The sequence below is a fragment of the Chroicocephalus ridibundus genome, unplaced genomic scaffold (assembly GCF_963924245.1).
Source record: "Chroicocephalus ridibundus unplaced genomic scaffold, bChrRid1.1 SCAFFOLD_83, whole genome shotgun sequence".
Taxonomy (NCBI): Eukaryota; Metazoa; Chordata; class Aves; order Charadriiformes; family Laridae; genus Chroicocephalus; species Chroicocephalus ridibundus.
The window spans coordinates 28,948-47,622 of record NW_026961531.1 but is presented as its reverse complement, the minus strand read 5'-3'; the positions used below and the strand labels follow the sequence as shown (position 1 = coordinate 47,622).

Here is an 18,675-nt window from a genome sequence, read left to right as displayed (position 1 = left end):
TCCTTAACTCCGGGTGTTAACGCTGCAAAGGCAGAGGCGGCCGCAGCACGTTCTGCCTGCATTGTTTTCAAAGTCTCTGATACTAACCTCCACAGGGTGGAGAGTTTCTGTGCCTCCTTGGATCCTTTACTTACTACATCCCACAACACCGCTCTTATTTTAGCCCACGTATCTTGAGCAAAAGCAGCAGCAACAGTGGGGATAAGTCCTTTATCCCGCACCCATGCTAAGAGAGCCTTCAAGGTAGGCGTATCATACTTCGGCCCTCTCGTAGAGAGTATATGTTGGAGGAGCTTAACTACCGCCTCTTCTTCTTTGGAGAGCGTAGACCCCATCTCCGCCCTGGCCGCTCGCTTGGCCAGAGTGAGATTCCCTACCTTGATGCACTAGCGTCTTCCCGAGTGCTGGGGCAGCACTCGCCTACCGACCGGCTTCTTCCGCCCCCTCCGTCCGTCGGTTGCTCATCAGGTATTCGCCGATCCCAACACCAATCTGAGGGTCCCTGTTCGGGTGCCACTTATCGACGCGGAAGGCTTGGACAATAACACAACGACCAATATGATCATGTTAATGCCACTTTATTGCACAGATAGCTCAGTTATTATAGACATTCCAGTTCCGCATCACGTGCCGACAATTTGCTGATTGGTTGCATGAGCTGTACATGCAGTAAGCAACATATTATAATTGGCTTAAAGCATCTGTCCACGCGAACAATCACCCCTCCTATATCCTGGGCGAAGTTCTGCATTTTGCACGCTGAGTTCAGCACACTTTCTCATATCTTGTTTGTCTCAGCATTTCTAACACCGCTACAATGTTTTCACATAACCTTCAAACTTACAAGGCCTACATAGTTGTTCACAATTCTTTGGTGCTTGGAGTGTTCACAGGATGACCCCTTTGTACTAAAAATCCTCCCACACATTGGGACCTCCCCAGTTAGCCATGACTTAAGGTAGATCATGGAAAGTGGCTTGGCGAGCACGTCTGCCAGCTCTTTCAGCACTCTTGGATGTAACCCATCCGGTCCCATAGACTTGTGCGCATCCAAGCGGCGTAGCAGGTCGTAGATCACTTCCTCTTTCATTGCGATGGCCTCGTGCAGCTTCACCTCCCTGTCGCCCAGCTCACGAGGCTGGGTGCCCAGGGAACAGTTAGTTCCACTGCTAAAGACTGAGGCAAAGTAGGCATTGAGCACCTCAGCCTTTTCCTCAGCCTTTGTGACTATGTTTCCCTCTGCATCCAGTAAGGGAGGGAGATTTTCGCTAATCCTCCCTTCGTTGTTAATGAATTTATAGAAACATTTTTTGTTATCCTTAACAGCTGTAGCTAGGTTGAGCTCGAGCTGCGCTTTGGCTCTCCTAATTTTCTCCCTGCATAGCTTCACTATATCCTTATAGTCTTCATGAGAGACCTGCCCCCTCTTCCAGAGGTCATAGACTCTCCTTTTGTTCTGAGGTCCAGCCAAAGGTCCCTATTTAGCCAGGCCCGTCTCCTTCCCCGCCTACTTGTTTTTCGGCACACGGGGACAGCCTCCTCCTGTGCCTTTAAGACTTCTCTCTTGAAGTATGTCCAGCCTTCCTGGGCTCCTATATCCTTCAGGGCAGCCTCCCAAGGGACTCTGTCCAGCAGTCTTCTGAACAGGTCAAAATTTGCCCTCCGCAAGTCTAAGGTGGCAGTTTTACTCACCCCTCTCCTTGTTTCCCCAAGAATCAGAAACTCGATCATCTCACGATCACTGTGCCCTAGACGGCCACCAACCTTTACTTCCCCTACAAGTTCTTCCCTGTTAACAAGAAGCAGGTCCAGGAGGGCACCTTCCCTGGTGGGCTCACTTACCAGCTGTGTGAGGAAGTTATCTTCCACACATTCCAGGAGCCTCCTGGATTGTTCCCTCTCAGCTGTGCTGTATTCCCAGCAGATATCCGGGAGGTCAAAGTCCCCCACAAGAACAACAGCAAGTGATCGCGAGATTTCCCCCAGCTGCTTATAGAAAGCTTCGTCCGCCTTACTGCTTTGGTTGGGAGGTCTATAGCAGACTCCCACAGCGATAGCAGCTTTATCGGCCCTTAACCTAATCCAAACCCTCTCCACCCCGTCATCACTATACTCGATTTCTGAGCTCTCGTAGCATTCTCTAATATACAGGGCCACTCCTCCACCTCTCCTTTCCTGTCTGTCCCTCCTGAAGAGCTTGTAGCCATCGATTGTGGCACTCCAGTCATGTGAGGCATCCCACCACGTTTCTGTGATAGCCACTGTGTCATAGTTTCCCCGGTGCATCATGGTTTTAAGCTCCCCCTGTTTGTTGCGCATACTGCGTGCATTGGTATAGATGCACTTCACATGTGCTAATGACTCCAGCACCTTTTTGTGAGTGTGGGCCCCATTTCCCACCAGACCCCTTTCAGGTGCTTCCATGATTTCTAAGTGTCTATCCCTTCTCCCCAGTGAAATGTCAGAGTGAGAGTCCTTGCTAGCCCACCATCCTTCAAGCCCTGGCATGCCTCCCTTGGATTTATTCCTGACAGGCCCAGTTGTCTCCCCTTCCCCCCTCATATCTAGTTTAAAGCCCTGTCAATGTGCCTTGCTAACTCCAGCCCCAAAATTCTTTTCCCCTTCTGGGACAGGTGCGTCCCACCTGCCACCAGCAGGCCAGGTGACTCATATAGCAGCCTGTGATCAAAAAACCCAAAGCCCTGCTGATAACACCAGTCCTGGAGCCACGAGTTGACCTGTTGCCTCTTCCTGTTAATTTCCTCATTCATGATTGCCACTGAAGGGATAGAGGAGAATACAACTTGTGCTCCTGACCCCTTAAGCCGTTGCCCCAAGGCTCTAAAATCTCTTTTAATCGATTTTGGGCTCCTCCTACCCACTTCATCACTACCCACCTGAAATACTAAGAGGGGTAGTAGTCAGAGGAGTTTACTAGGGCCGGAAGTTTGCCTAACGCATCCCTGACCCGTGCCCCAGGGAGGCAGCAGACTTCCCTGTGAAGTGGGTCTGGACGGCATATTGGCCCCTCCGCCCCCCTCAATAGAGAGTCACCCACCACAATGACCCGTCTGCTTTTCCTTTTGGAGCCAACTGTGATGCTGGGTCCATGGCGACTTGGTCTTTCTGACGTTCCTGGCCTGGGTGTATCATCCTCCTCTCCAACAGCCAGTTCCTCCTGCAGGGCTTCATATCTGTTCTGCAAAGGTAACTGGGAAGGTGGGAGGGGCTGGGAGGGCATTCTCCTGCTTCCCCGAGCAGGGACCGGTTTCCATTCCCCCTCGTCTCTGCGATCCCCTCCTATTGCCTGGTGACGAGAGGGGAGGGGGTCCTCTGACTTGTGTGGGGCCTCACCCTCTTCCCTTTCTCTCAGGGAGCGGGTCCACCAGTCACTCTCCCTCTCGCATTCTCTCATACTCCTCAACCTCTCCACTTCTTCCTTCAGCTCAGCCACCAGAATGAGCAGATCATTTACCTGTTCACATCTGACACAGGTGTTGCCTCTGCTGCCCTCCATGGCGAGTGCCAGGCTCTGGCACTCTTTGCAGCCAGAGGCCTGGCTGCCCATATGTTTGCGTGGGGCCTCTGTCTGGGTGCCCACAGTTTTTTTAACAGCAGCCTTCGACCGGGTAGCAACCACGGCTGGATCTCTAGACCCAAGCGAGACCTTGTGACTTGACGGTCAGTTTGGGGGAGCACTGGTTGCTCGCTCTGGGCAAGGACTAGTCCCTGCCCTCCCGGAGGCTTCCTATAACCTGGTGGCTTGATCGATCGGGGGAGGTGCTGTCTCCACCCCCAGGCTCACTCAGCAGCCTGCCCACCAGCTGACAGCCCTCAGCAGAGGCCGAGGGCTTCTGCCGGCTTCCAAAAGCCCCAAAAAGAGCTTTGCGTCGGCCCTTTTCGCTGCAGATCCCTTCCCCAGCGCAGTCTTACCTGCCCTGAAGCTGGTCTCTGCGGCTTGCCCTGCTCTTGCTCTTTGCGCCATAATGAAAGAATTTCCAACTCGTTCCGCTGGTTCCGGAGCAGCAGAATCAGGGTGGTTAAAGGTGTTGGGTGGCCGTGAGGCGTCTCGGTCGTATTTAAAGCACCCGTTGTGTGTTTATTTTATTAATTGGTCCTTATTTGCGTAAATTAACAGGGCATTTGGGAGGGAACATGGAGGGTTTGATTAGTTGAAGGAAGGAAATGGAAAGAAAGGCGTCTTGTCTCTCCCAACAGTATAAAAAAGGCTGATTTTTTTTGTTTCCGGGCCACCAGATTTTGATGACTTTGTTTAATTTTTGCTGAATATTCATGTCCAGTGGAAAGAAAAATAATCTATATTTTGGTTCTGTTTTTCTCTTGAAAGGACCAATCCTCAAGTCTGGGCCTCGATAAACTCCTGTCCCCAAAGTAGAGGGCGTGTGGGAACGTTCTCCTTGGGCTTCTCAAGGCTTGCAGTTTTCAAAATAAACCTCAAAGGAACGTTTTTATCTAGCCCTTAACGATTCCAAAGGGAAACCGGCTGCCTTCCGGAAATGAAGACGGGCCTCCCAGTAAGGCCGGAGTCAGCGGCAGCCCTGCCAGCTGGGAGGACTGGGAGTTTTTCAGCAGAAAACCTGGGGGCTGTTTCCTTTTCAACAAAGAAAAAGAAGTGGGATGTTGCAGCACTGAGTGGTTTTTTAAATTCCATAGAAAGGGATGAGTTTTGAGCAGTTTGGCTCTGGAGGCGGGGTGGGAAAGCGAGTGCCGAGAGAATGTGGCCCATGTTCTCCGGCGCCAGGACGGCTTGCCAGGCCGCTCTGGCCAGCGGCAAAGGCCTGCTGGGGCGAGACGGCGGTGGCCGGGATGGCCAGGTACTGCCGGCTCTGCCACCCCCACCATTCCCCCTCCGCCCACCTCGTCTCTCCCTGTCTCTCCGTCCCCCGGCCCACATGGCAGAGGAGCAGGCGAGGGAGGATGTTTGGGTTATGCTGAGTTCCCCCCAAAAGAGGTGGGTCACGGCCCCAAAATGTCTGGAAGTTGGGCGGGGGTCGCAGTGTTTAAAAAACGTTCAAACCTGTAACTCTGGGTGTGAGGCACTGAAATAGAGAACAAGCTCTTCTTTTGATAGCTATTGAAAAATAATATTAATTTCTGTATCTAGAAGGAGACGAAAATAAAAAGCTCGCTCTCTAAGGATGAAATTATTTCATGGTATGAAATTATTTCGTGGTATGAAATAATGCTGTGGGCCAGCCTGGGTCAAGTGCCCAGGCCGCGCTCCTCCTCATCTCTACACCTGGGAAGGCTTAAAAGCACCGAGACCGCTAATCCCACATAGGCTAGCTGGCTATGAAGTACATATTTTCCCAAATTCAGACAAGAGAGTTCTAGAAGTGCAGTTTTCCCCAGCATTACAAGAGAAGTTAGTGCTGTGTCGCTCACAGCAGAACACCGGGTAATGGCGGTGACAGATGGAAGGCAGAGACACTGATGAGCTGGCGCAAACGCTCAATGAGTACCTGTGTGACATTTTGGAGGGTAGGAGCCGTGCTGCAGGACTGTGTGGCATCGGGCCGTGATGGTGGAGGGTGGAGGCAGCCTGGTCCTGCCTCCTTGGAAGGGCTGGGGCTTTCTGTGAGGAACAGCGAGCGCAGCCAGGGTCTGCTGGCGGGTCAGCACCAGCACGGGTCCTTTGTGCTCCCCGCTGCGGCCGAGGAGGCACCCACTTTCTCAGCAGCCACCTTGGTGCCTCTGGCGTGAACAGCTGTCTCAGTGCTGCGTCAGGGCCCAGAGCAGGCTGAGGGCATCCAGCAAGTGCTCCAGGGTCTGGAGCGTCTGTGCTATGAGGAAAGGCTGAGAGAGCTGGGCCTGGTTTGCCTGGAGAAGAGAAGGCTTGCGGGGGGGACCTTAGAAACGTGCCTACAACCTGAAGAGAGGGTGCAAAGAGGACAGAGCCAGGTTCTCCCCAGTGGTGCCCAGAGTGGAACAGGGGGTTCCCTCTGTGCATCAGGAAACACTTTTTGACTGTGAGGGTGACTGAGCACTGGCAGAGGTTGCCCAGGGAGCTTGTGAAGTCTCCCTCCTCAGAGCTATTCCGAAACCATCAGCCACCGTCCTGGTCAGCTGGCTCTGTGCAGCCGGGCTTGAGCAGCGGGGTTGGACCAGATGGACCCCAGAGGTCCCTTCCAGCCTCCACCTTTCTGAGGTTTGGTGGCATCTGGAGGCCCTGCCTCCCTGCCTGCTGTGCGGGTACAAGGGCTGTGACCACCGTGAGCCTGGGAGAGAGGCCGGAGCGGTGCTTTCCTGAGCTGTGCCCCACAGTGCACCCTTGCCCCGCTGCTCCCCCCAGGCAGAGGGCCTTGCTCGGTGGCTTCTGGAAGAAGGTGTCCACATGACTCTGCCTTTTCTTCCCTCTCTCCACAGAGTTCCTGGTTTTTGGAGGAGACATCTTGAAGTTTGCTGGTAGGTTCTTGGGACGACGATGACCTCGGGCACTGAGCTGTAACATTTAACTCCTGTGGTGGCCGTTTGCTCTGCACTCCTTCTCAAGAGGCTCTGTGCAGCGCCTTGAGCCAGCTCTTTGGCCACGCACGCACCCCTCCAGCAGTGCCCTCTCTCCAGTGCTGCAGCTGCAGAGGAGCGCTCGGGACAGGGGGTGTCACCGCTGCCAGCCGTCTGCTGCTGTGGCTGGCCCGGGATAGGAGAGGTGTCCTGGTGCCCAGGACATGGTCCTCCAGGATGATGGCCTCCCACAAGCCCATCTTCCTCCGCACGGCGGCTGGTTTCTGCTGTCTCTGCAGAACCAGACCATAGGTCGGGGAGAGTCAGGTCTCGGCAGAGCCTTTACCTTCCCTCCCTTTCCCCAGGAGATGCTGTGCTGGTGCTGTGGAGAACACCACCCCAGGAGGTGGCCAGGACCATCACCAAGGAGGAGGGAGGATGCTCTACCCCTCCGTAATGTCCTTCTCCCTGCTGCGATTCAGAGGATCTTCTGAGCAGCCGAGATGCTGGGGGCTGTAGAGTTCCAAATGTTCCCTGTGTCAGTTCTGCTTCTCCTTCTCCCCAGGGATCTCTGCAGGGACCATGAGCCTCCCGGTTTTCGGAGATGAGAGCTGGCAACACTTCTGCATTTTTGGCCCGTGCCTGGCTGAAGTTTGTGACGCCGAAGAGGTTGCGGGTGCAGGTGAAGTTGTCCTCTCGGCCACCTGCTGGGAGCTCTGTGAGCAGCACCGGCTGAGGACCAAGCATCTCGCAGGCACAAGAGCTGTGCAGGCAGGTGGATGGGACGGCCTCGAGAGCCATTCTGAGGGCCTGGGCCTGGCCATGAAGGAGGGAGGTGTCGGAAGGCTGAGGAGATGAATGTGGAGAGAGTTGTAGGTGGGAAAACGGGCAGGCAGGGGAAGGTCTTGTCCTTCCATCTCAAGGGTAACCGTGGGCTGGGCTTTCTTGCTTTGAGGGGTCAGGAGGCGCTGGGAGGGTTTGAGCCCCAGCAGCAATGTCCTCTGTGGGCCATGGAGCTGTGGTTGCTTGGAGATGGGCATGCTTGGAGAATGGCTGTCCAGCTCCGGTGCTTCTGAGGAAGCACTGCTGTCCCATCCAGCCAGGTGGGCTACTTCTCCCCTTCTCTGGGCAGTGACGGTGGAGGGCAGGCTCTGTCCCCTGGGACTCCTGGGGAGGCCAGTGGCAGTGCTTTCATTCTGTGTGTCTTCAGGTGACGGGCATGGATCCGATGCCTTGGTCCGAATGCCAAGACGTCTTACGCAAGCTCGTACAAGACCCAATGAGACACCGCTCAAAACGGGAAGGTGAGTGCCCACTTCCCCTTGCTCTGTGATTGTCCCGAAAGGTGGGGCTTTGCTGCTTCAGGGGCCAGAGAGGAACCACCTCCTCCCTCTTCCCTCTGTCTGTTAGCACTCGTGCTGTTGGGCATCCCAGGGCGGCGGCTGCTGCCGCCTCCTCCTTCCAGGGGAGAGCTCTGCCCACAGCATCTGGAGGTGGCAACATGAGCAAGCGCAGAAGACTCTTTCTCCCCCAGTTCCAGGGCCAGGCCCTGCTTTGCAACAGCTCATAGTCCCGTCCGCCCAGCGACCACCTGCCTTTTCTCTCCTCAGGTGCCATGAGGCCTGCTCTTCTCTTGCCCAGTGACCTGAACGCCAAGGATGTGCTTAGGAAGTACATACCAGTCGCTGCTCTCGGGAAGGTACGGCAAGGCCACTGCTGCTGGGGGCTGCATTTTCGGAGGGCAGAAGAAGTGGTGCCTTGCAGAGATGGAGTTCTTATGGGAACAGACCAATCAAAGAAAATGCACCCTGCGATGACAACGCAGGGAAACTGAGCCCAGGGGCACCGGTGCTGCACCATTGTCTGCGTTGTCCTCAGAGAGACATGGGTGGCAGGAGGAGGACTCCTGTCCCTCTGTCTTTTCCGTGGCTATGGTTCTGGGTGTGCTGCGGACACAACGGTGGGATAAAGGGGAGATTCCCCTGAAGTCCCTGGAGCATCCCTGAGGGTCTCCCCTCATGTCCGTACTGGTCCCCAGATGGCGTGTTAGCGGAGCAGCCTTCTCTCCTTTGTCATTTGTGTTATGACTCGGCGTCTGCCTGCCGCAGGCTGGGCGGCCTGCCCGCCCTTTTGCACCGAGAGGAGGATTTATCCCTTCCTCTGCTATTACCCGCTATCGCCAGCACGCCTGCTCTCCCTCGGTACTGGTGTGGGCAGTAAGAGCCCGGGAGAGCAGGCTGGTGAAGCCGTCGTGCTCTTGTCTTCCAGCTCAATGCAGGACTGCCCATGGATCTCCTCTCTGAGCTACGGCCAGTCACCTGCATCTTTGTCCAGCTGCAGCTTGCTGCAGGTACCAGCTCGGAGCATCTCAGCACCGTCCTCAAGGAGGCCAGCAGGGTGATGCTAGAAATCCTCTCTCCTCACAAGGGCCACATCAACAAAGTCCTCCTGTGTGATAAAGTGAGTGGGGGGGAACGGTGGCCTCCCCCAGCGCCAGAGGGTGGGCAGTGAGCACGAGGGAGAGACTCCCTCTTAGGCGCTGTAGCAACATGTTCCACATCTGTCCTGGGCAGGGCTGCACGTTCCTCTGCGTGCTGGGACTCCCTGGAAACAAGCTGCCCTGCGAGAGCCTTCACGCCCTGCAGAGTGCTCTGGAGATCTTCAACTCGTGCTCCACCATGCTCAAGGAAAGAGAGTGAGTGTGTGGCGGGGGTCGGCGGGGTGCATGCTGCTCTTCCCAGAAAGAGACGTGCCTTCTAGCTTGCTCTCCCTTGTCCCTGGCAGGAAGGAGGCAGTGCCCTGCGAGGTGGCAGGCAACCCCTGGGCTCAGCCCACGGCAGCCAGACGGAGTCCCTCCAAGCACACTCTGCTGGCCACCGCACTGGAAAGAGCCCTCGTGAGGGCCAGAGGCCGTTGCGGCCAGAGGCAGGCCCTTCTGGGCCACTGCCCCATGAACGGGGATGGGGCCCAGCCACCTGATCCCAAGTGGCTGTCATCGCCAGGCGGTGACATGGCGGGTGCCTTCTTCCCTCTCTCTTTGCTCACAAGAGGGCTGTGGCCCTGCACGTGCTCTGCCCCTGCCCCTTGTCCCTTGCAACCTGCAGATGTTGCACCCTTGAGCTCTCCACGTCCCCGAGACCCACGCTGGCAGGGCAGCACAGCCGGTGGCCCAGGCTGGCAGCGAGGGGAGGTGTGGGAAGGGATGAAGCCAGGCGATCAGGACTGCACCTGGGGCGCTGCTCAAGCCCTGCTGTTTCTCTGTGTGCCAGGACAATGTCTGTGGCAGTTACCAGAGGGACGATGTTCTGCGGAGTCACTGGCCACCCGCTGAGACACGAATACACAGGTATTGGCCTGGAAGGGTGCCGCGGGGTTGGCGGCACGGGCCACACCGACGCATGCTCTCTCTCTCTAACGCGTGCTCTCTCTCTGGCAGTCCTTGGCCAGAAGGTGAACTTGGCTGCCCGGATGATGGTGCACTACCCTGGGCTGGTGTCCTGTGATGCAGTGACTTACGCCGCCTCCTGGCTGCCTGCTTCCTACTTCAAGGAGATGCTGGAGAGAGAGATGAAAAGCAGGACTGAAACCGCAGGGATGGGGAAGGTTTGTCTGTCTTGGTAGACACAACCTGGCCTTGTGGGCTCGGTCTAAAGGGCTTTGGGCTGTGCTTTCCATGCTGTGCTTGCTCCACCACGTGCCCTGGGAATGCTGATCCAAGGAGTTTTCTGTCCCAGCTGCTCCGAGCAGGAAGCTTTGGGCCAGTCTGGTCCCCATGGGGAAACGTGGACCATCGGGACACTCTTCCTCATGTCTTCCTGCAGAAATCTCAGCTCTTCTGGGCCAGGATTTCACCTTCCCTTTAGAGGACGGTTTGAAGGTTACCACTGCCGTCTCTTTGAAACTGCGGGAAGACTTGAGCCAAAGGTGCCAGGTGCTTGGCATCCCAAGCCCTTCAGGGACACAAGTCCCCCTTTCAAAGACGCTTGGTGTTCTTGGCCAAAGTGGTAAAGCTGTCTCCCAGCCAACAGCACGCCCTGGCTTCTTTCACATGTCTTCTCCTGTTTCTCTGGGTTTGGCCTCTGGGGATGGACTCTTGATATGTTCTCCTGTCCCACCGTGGCCGCTGGGCTTCTTTACGCTTGAAGCTGTCGTAGCGTGTCAGCTTGAACTTTGGCTGGGAAAGCGTGCAGGGGATAACAGCCTGCTCCAGAGAAAAGCCGGTACCCGAGGAGCACCTCCTTCCCTACCACGCCAGGCTGCTTCTCTAGGTCCCCTGGCTTCTCACCATCTCATTGACTTGTGTTGTCTTTTCCCCTGCTTCTAGCATCTTTGGCGTGGGTCTTACCAAGAAGAGGTCGGAGTACGTCCCCTTGCTGGGTAGGTGGAGAACGCCGTGCTCTTCTGAAGCCCAGGTTCTTCCGCTTGGTAACTTTTAGTGCCTTGCTGGGAAGGGAGAGGCTTTTACCAGGGATGGTGTTGCCTGCAGCAGCCCTAAGAAAGCGCCGCCTGTCTTGGTCTCTGCTTGCTTGATGTCTTTGGGTGGAAAACGAGGTGGGGCGCCTGCTGCTCCCTGCTGTCTTCCAGACCTGGTAGGAAGGTTGCTTCCAACTGTGGAGCTGCTCACAGCCTGGGGGCTAAACTGATCCCTGTCTTTGGGGTCAGGAAAGAGATTTCCTTCTGCCAAATCGATGGAGAGTTTTGAGGGTGGGTTCTCCTCCTTGTACTCCTCAGAGCTGCTTTCTTGGCAGCATCTGGGCGAAGACACGGCAATGTCAGGAGGCAGGGGATGCCTGTATTCACTCGGGGTCTTGCCGAATGTTTTGGGCCCTGTTGTGGGTTAACCCCGCTTGGCAGCTCAGCCCCACAGAGCCACTCGCTCCCCACAGTGGGATGGGGAAGAGAGTCGGAAGGGTTAAAGTGAGAGCACTGGTGCGCTGAGATACAGACAGCTTAATAGGGAAAGCAAAAGCTGCACACACGCCCAAAGCAAAATCAGGCATTCATTCACTGCTTCCCATGGGCGGGCAGGCGTCTTGCCATTTTGAGGAAAGCAAGGTTTCATCACGTGTGACGGTGACTTGGGAAGACAAATGCCATCACTCCGAACATCCCCCCTTCCTCCTTTCCGCCGGATTTTCTTGCTGAGCACGGCGTTGTATGGTCTGGAATAGGCCTTTGGGCAGTTGGGGTCAGCTGTGGCGGCTGTGGCGGCTGTGCCGCCTCCCAGCTTCTTGTGCACCCCCAGACTGTTGGCCAGCGGGGCAGCGTGAGCAATGGAAAAGGCCTCGACGAGGGCGAGGGGGCTGCGCTGCGGGGCAGGCAAGCAGGTGGCCCCGTGACTGCTCTGAGGAAGGCAGAGGTGCCCAAGCGTGGACGAGCAGGTGGGAAGGAGGCCTGGGTGCCGGCAGGCTGGCCGATGTGGTAGCGGGGAGGGAAGCTGCGGTGGAGGGTGCCCGCAAAAGGGACGGCTCTTTGCTTTTCAGCACGCCCCCAGCAGCTCGTTCTCTGGTTTGTCTTCGCAGGTCGGAAGCAGGAGACTGACCTCTTTGTCAGCTGCTTGAACGCCTATAGGGATTCAGGCCAAAGGAACATCCTGGCGGTTGAGGGCACGATGGGCTGTGGAAAGAGCCACTTACTTGCTGAACTGGCCTCTCTAGGCCAGGATGCTGGCCACAGGTACAGGTTTTCCACCTGTAGCTTTGGGACGCTGCCCCTGCCCATCCCCTGACAGCCGTGGAACGCTCCAGCCCCTCTGCCAGGGTACCTGGCCCTTGGACTGGAGCCTCCCGACAGAGCCTCCTGGAGACACTGCCTGGGAGCACCCTCGTGCTGTGCTCCCGCCTCTGCCTCTTTGGGGAGTTGGAGGTGGCTTCTGGAGCCACGGCCTTTCCTCCTTCACCCCTGGGTCAGGCGCAGATAGAAGGAAAGAGCCCAAGCTCAGTGCTTTTCATCCCACTCCAGACCCCAGAGACAGCAGGGCTGCCTGTCTCGGAAGCCCTGCTCGCCCTCGGCGTGTTTCCCAGGAGGAGCACGGGGGCCTGTGCTCTGGCAGGCAGACCGATAAGGTCTGGAGCCCAAAGGCAAACCCACCACTTGCTCCATTCTTGCCTCTCAGCCCCGTGAGTTCCTCTGCAGGGGGCACGTAGGGAGACCTTGGCCGGCGCTGCAGAGACACAGGCTCTGGACCCGGCTCTCCCGGTGGCTTGGCAGCAACTGCCCCTCTGTGCCCTTTCTCGTACGAGGAGGGAAAAGCTTGGCCTTCTGTGGGAAGCGCTTGGAGATGGGGGGCTGAAGAGCTCCCCGCAAAGGGCACCTCCGCCCCCCTTGTCTTAGAAGGCTGGGGCTGTGGGGAATCTCAGCGCCTTTTGCTTTTGCACCGCAGCGTGGTTGCCCTGGAACTGCTGGAGATCGACATGAGGCAGCCCTTCTCTGCCATCCGCATGCTGATGGCCAGGGCCCTGGGCCTCCAGGACTGTGAATCGCGCGGCGACAGGCAGCGCGTGCTGAAGACAAAGCTGCAAGGGACAATCGAAAAGAGCAGCTACTGCCTCCTCAATGACATTTTCTGCGTCAAGTTGAGAGCCAGAGGCCCCTGTGGACGTTGAGAAGGCCTTCTCCTGAGCTTGTCTGGGTCTGACCTTGAGTGGGCACGCTGCTGGGAGTGCCTTAGCTCCGGGATGGGCATTGCGGGGGTCACAGTGAGTATTTCCCATGCCTGGGCCCGGGGGGCTCCCTGTCTGTGGGGCTGGTGTCCCGCGCCGCACCCGCAGTGCCCGGTGCCTTGTTCGGCACCCTGGAAGTGTCACTGGAGAGAGGCTGTTCCTGACCTCGTGCCGAGGTCACCGCTGTGCGAGGGGTCTGCCCCAGCCAGCCCACGATTCCCACAGCCAGAGAACCGGCTCAGCCCAAGCCCCAGCTCTGCAGAGACCCTCAGCAGAGGGCCTTTGCTTTAGGCTCTGGGTGGAGTCCTCGCTGCAGCTCCCTGCCCCTGTGCTGGGCAGAGGTGAGGGGCTGAGGCCGTCAGAGGCGGTGGGCTCTGCGGTCTTGCGTGCTGGGTAGGTGTGCCGAGCCCCGGAGCCGTGTTTCTCCCTGACTCTGCTTTTCTGGCCAGTTTCCCATTTCGGACAACGATCGCGAGATGGATGAAACTCAAAGAAAACTGGAATTGCACTCGACTCGGCTGAAAGTGCTGGAGAAGGTGAGCATTTCTCCTTCCTTCCCCCTGGGTCAGAGAAGGAAAAACCCTGCCGTCTGCAGGCTCTGTACCACTGAGGCGTGAGTGGGCGGGAGGACTGCGCACCTGGGTCATGGCCCGTCAGAGCCCAAGAAAGCCCTCGCCCCCCCACTTCCCCCCGCAGCCCCACAAACACACCCGAGGACTTTCCTCCCGTAAAGTGTGCCCTGGAGGAGGAACAATGTCTTCTGGGTTCCCTTGCCCGAGCTCCCTCCTTCTGCAGGGCAAGCGATGTTAGGTATGACCCTCCAGTCTCAACGAGTCAGTAAGCTTCCGAGCGGGAAAGGGGCTGGGGAGAGACTTCAGAGCATCCTCTCAAGAGACGGAGGCTAAATCTCGTCCCCTGCAAGACAGCTGAGAATCCACTGGATTCCCCTCAGAGCAACCTGCTTTTTTTCAGACCCTTACAGGAGATTTTGGCATATTTGTCATCGACAATGCCCATTTCATCGACCCTGACTCCTGGTTCATCATGTCACCCGTGCTCCAAAATGTCTCCCTCTTCATGGTCATGAGCTTAGCCCCGGGCTACGAGATAACAGAGAGCTTCCGCAAAGCCGCAGCAGACAACGCCACGTCCCAGAAAATCACTTATCTTCATCTGGACAAGCTGAAAGCTTCAGTTGTGATGCAGAAAGTCTGCAATGACCTCGGAGTGGTCAGCATCCCCAGGGATCTGGTGAGGTAAGTTGGAGGCGGGGGAGCTCTTCCTGAGGGCCTGAACCTCTGCCGACTGTGGTAGGGAATCAGCCCCCCAGGCAAGGGAGCGCAGGGCCACTAGAAACATCCCGGATTCTAGCGAGTGCCAGGCGTGGGCGGCTTGTTATGCCTCACCCTGGTGGGTGTGCGCTGAGAGCGGGCAACTCCCGAGACACCCAGCCTGGGAGGTGTCCGCCTTGGCTGCCGCACAGGGAGGAAGGGAGGAAGAGTCCTGAGCCCAGCTGTGTCTGGGTGTGAACAGAAAAGGCCTTGGCCTGGGTGGCTGGGCTGTGGGGGAGATTCCCCGGGGCAGAGGTCCATCCTCTCCAGGCTCCTGAGGAGAAGAAAGGCAGGGCTCGCTGCTCTGCGCTTTGGGCATTGTCCGCAATTCTTTTCCCGTGGCCTTCGGCAAAGGCTGGAGGGTTCAGGGGGCACAAAAGCCCAAGGCAGCGGGAGGACGATCCCTTTCCAAAGTGAGGTGTAGCTGTGATGAAGATGCTGGCTACCCTGGTATGCCTGAGTGACTGGCCGCCCAGCTGAACTGTGTTTCACCTTACTTTCCTTGTGCTGGTCCCCGACGGGTCTGCTCCTGTGCAGGTTCCTGATCCAAACCAGCTCAGGGATCCCATATTACTGCGAGGAGCTGCTGCGCTGCCTTCGTGCCAATGACATGCTCCAGTTCTGCACCCGGAGGCAGTCTGGAAAAGCAAAGGACAACTGGGAGAGCCTGATCAGTAAGCACCTTGGCTGCGACTAGCGAGTTGCTGTGGCGTGTTCTCCACAGCAGAGTCTTGCCCCGTTGTTCCCCCATGGCTCTGGGCAGAGTCAGATCTTGGTCTGGCGGAGGTGTGGGCTCCTGTGCACCTTGCTGTTGGGACAGGCAAAGCAGGGGCAGTGAGTTCTGGTGGCTCGGAGGGACCTACATTCTTGGGGCGGGGGTTGTGGGGCTAAAACACAGGGGAAATCCTTCCAAAGCACATGTGCTTGTGGTGTTTCTTAGGCATTCCAATGGGCATGCAGTTTAACTGGGCCAAAGGCTAGCTCACTTGAGAACAAACCCCAGCTTGAGGTGAGGGACGAGCCCAGGAAACTTGAATGCCAAACCATAAATCCCCACAAGAGTGCCGGTAACGGAAGAAAACGGTGGTAATGCCATCCGAGAGAGCAATGCCAGCCAGAGTGCCGCGGCCTTGGGAAGAGCCAGGACTGAGGCCACGTCTTGCATTAGCACCAGCAGTTTCCCTGGCTGGGAACTGGTGGGAACTGTTTTGCTCTGCTTCATGACCACCACATTCAGGACAGGCACTGGACCATGTCAGGGGGGACTTGTCCCATCCCAAGTGAATCGTGAAGCGCTCGCGAGCTGTGAGTCGCTTTGCAAACTGCCTTATCGGTGCTCTCTTGCTCCGCCCAGCATCTGCAGTCGAGGCTTCATCCCTCGCAGCAACCTGGAGCTCCGACGCGGGGAATGACGGCAGGGTCTGCCTCCTCAGGCCAGGCGTGACCCTGGAGAACACCGCGCTGCCCATCCCCTTGAAAGGTAAGGAGCCGAGCGCCGCTCTGCCGGCTGGCGGCTGTGCTGGGGCTCCTTCCCGGGGCAGGGGCTGGAGGGAGGCCGGGCATCCGTGTGCTGCAGAGTCACCCTCTCAGCGTGGGGGCTCTGCTGGGAAGGCGGCTCCGGTCCCACCAGAAACAGGCCTGGGGCTGCAGGCAGCCGCTTTCCCCTCCTGTGAGCCTGCTCTCCGTCAGCAGGTAGGAGAGAAAAGGTTATCCGTGCAACACTGACATGGCTCCCTTTTCTCACCAAAACAAATACTTTGCTGGGAAAAAGCTTTGACTTGCCTCTGTCCCAACTTTGACGCAGCATCTGTGTTGCTGTTCTCTTTTTAAGTTCCCCAGCTAATGCTGGTCTCAAGGCACTTAATCCAAACCAAATCCTTCTCTTTTTTCTTCTTTTTTTTGTTTTGTTTTGTTTTGTTTTGTTTTTTTTCTGCGGATCGGCATGGAAATCCTCCTGTAGCCAGGGGAGCTGGATGGGGGAGCTTTCAATGAGCGTCCCTCCTCTCTGGCCATAGACATTTGTTATGAACTGTGAAGAGACGTCATGCTAAAGTATTCCTGCTGTGAAGTGGCTTTGTCCAAAAAAAAAAAAAAAGAAAACCGAGAGAAAGGAATAGTGTTGTCTGGCCAAGTTAAGGCAAGCGTTGTGGGGAGCTCTGAGTCCACCTGTAATGTGGGGAAAGTTCTCTGTGTGCGCTGTTGGGCAAAAGCCTACTCCAGATCTGGTAGGGCTCCTGTCGCACATCCTTCCCACTGGCCTCAGGACCCATATGAATTCTTCGTTGGACGAGCTGGTGAGCGACAACATCCTGAAGCGGCTGAAAAACACAGAGGTGCCAGAAGATGTGCAAGATCCTACCGAGGGGCCAGCCACCTCTTCGCAGGTGGAGAGCGGTAAGTGGTAGCGGGCAGGTGGACAAGGGAGCTCCCAGCTGTGTCCCGGCAGGGCTCCCCAGGGCATGGTGCGCTTCCCCTGCTGTGAGGGGTGGCTGGGGCTCAGGCAGGCACGGCTCTTTGCGATGGGTTGTTCAAAGACCTTATGGGTCAGTCTCAAAGCCCGCTAGCTTTGCGCTGGAGGGACATTCCCACCAAGTGCCGTCCCGAGTGTTGCAGTGACAAAGTTGTTGCAGTGACACCAGCCACGGAGCCATGTGTTGACAGACTGAGCACGTCTGCTTCTTTCAGAGTCACTGCCTATAACTGGGAGAAGGGAAGAAAAGATAACCTGCACCCCAGGTTCCCTTATTAACCTTCCCAAGGCCCTGAAGTCTCTTTTGATTACCCTTGGGCTACGTCTTGCCACCTCATCGCCACCCACATGAAAGAGCGTGGGTGTTTTATATTTTCGCAATAGGGTTATCATCCACTAAGCCTAGGTCATTTGTAATGAATTTGTAACAAATTATTTGCTAGCAAATGATGTTTCAAACTAGAATTTCAATTTAGAAATTTTTTTCTTAAACAGGGACCATTCAGGACAAGTTTACCGACTTCTTCTGTCACCAGAGCTGTATATTTGTTTTCCAAATAAAACGGTTCTTATGAAAACTCAGGAGCTCTGTTCTCCACCATACAACTCTGCAATGACCAAGTCAAGTGGTATCGCCAGAGCGTTTCAATCTACTAGACTTCAGGAGACATTGATTAGCATTTGTAAAGCAACTTGACAGTGTTTTGGAGGGCTACAAAAGTAGAATTTGTAATGGCATGTTGCAATTCCTTCTTTGTTGGATGGAGGAGTCAATATTAGCACAATTAGCCACTTCCCATCCCAAGCAGTTTTGAAAGAATCCAGCGTGTTTTGAAAGAATCCAGCGTATTCTGAAATAATCGGGGAAGGAAGGCACTGTTTCAAGCCTCTTCTGTCAAGGTACATTGGTACTGAAGTTCAAGAATAAGCACACATATTATGTGAGTTATCTCTGAAATAAGTCCGTTCACTGACAGAGAGCCGCCACCGTTTCTATTGTAATTTCACCAAAGACACCAAAGAGTAAGACATTTGTCAGTGTCAGGCACAATTTGCCTTTGGTGAAGCCGTGTTGGCTGTCACCAATCACCTCCCTATTTCCCATGTGCCTTAGTAGCGTTTCCAGGAGGATCTGCTCCATGACCTTGCCAGGCACAGAGGTGAGACTGACCGGCCTGTAGTTCCCTGGGTCTTGTTACCCTTGATGCCGCTAGCCAGATTTATCCAGGGCTGGGAAGTTTTCAAGTGACGTCCCTGACCCTGGCCCCGGGGAGGCAGCATACCTCCCTGTCAAGAGGGTCTGCGCGGCATATTGGGCCTTCTGTCCCCCTCAGAAGGCAGTGTCCTACTACTATAACCCGCCTCTTCTCTCTTGCAGAGGCAGTTTTTAAACTGGGGGTAGGCCTTGCTGGTCCCGGCATCTCTTCTGGTGTAGCCAAACCATCTTCCATGCCATCCATGGGCTGGCCTACCTCCTCAAGAGCCTCATACCTGTTGTGCAGAGGCACCTGGTTGGGGGATGTGGGCAAGGAGGGAGTTTGCTCTCCTCCCTTCGTAGGGACTAGCCTCCATTCACTGGCCTCCTTTTGGCCACTGCCTTCAGTGGCAGGGCGAAGGGACCAGATCTCCTTCAGCTCGGGGGTTTTTTGGGGGCTCTTCTGGTTTTTGACTCAGGGAGGTCAGAGTCTGCTTCCACCAATCCATTCCTTTCTCACTCTCCCTGATGCGCCGCAGCCTTACTGTTTCC

The 18,675-nt window shown here is 56.1% G+C and overlaps 1 protein-coding gene across 1 annotated transcript; it reads left to right on the top strand.

The window, feature by feature from the left end:
• The first annotated feature begins 5,435 nt into the window (after window positions 1-5,435).
• Window positions 5,436-16,863, top strand: LOC134509467 (adenylate cyclase type 10-like). The gene is made up of 17 exons (XM_063322009.1): window positions 5,436-5,502; window positions 6,388-6,426; window positions 6,831-6,905; window positions 7,031-7,300; window positions 8,076-8,164; window positions 8,734-8,925; window positions 9,039-9,160; window positions 9,735-9,811; window positions 9,902-10,068; window positions 11,711-11,846; window positions 11,988-12,141; window positions 12,848-13,034; window positions 13,577-13,663; window positions 14,100-14,383; window positions 14,996-15,132; window positions 15,813-15,938; window positions 16,679-16,863. The coding sequence occupies exons 1-17, from the start codon at window positions 5,436-5,438 to the stop codon at window positions 16,861-16,863; spliced, it is 2,394 nt and encodes a 797-aa protein (XP_063178079.1).
• The last annotated feature ends 1,812 nt before the right edge of the window (window positions 16,864-18,675 follow it).

Coding starts and splice junctions, on each gene's coding strand:
- LOC134509467 (XM_063322009.1), top strand. CDS start 5,436: ATGGAAGGCAGAGACACTGATGAGCTGGCGCAAACGCTCAATGAGTAC. Junction 5,503..6,387: donor CCTGTGTGACATTTTGGAGG/GTAGGAGCCGTG, acceptor CTCTCTCCACAG/AGTTCCTGGTTTTTGGAGGA. Junction 8,926..9,038: donor AAGTCCTCCTGTGTGATAAA/GTGAGTGGGGGG, acceptor TGTCCTGGGCAG/GGCTGCACGTTCCTCTGCGT.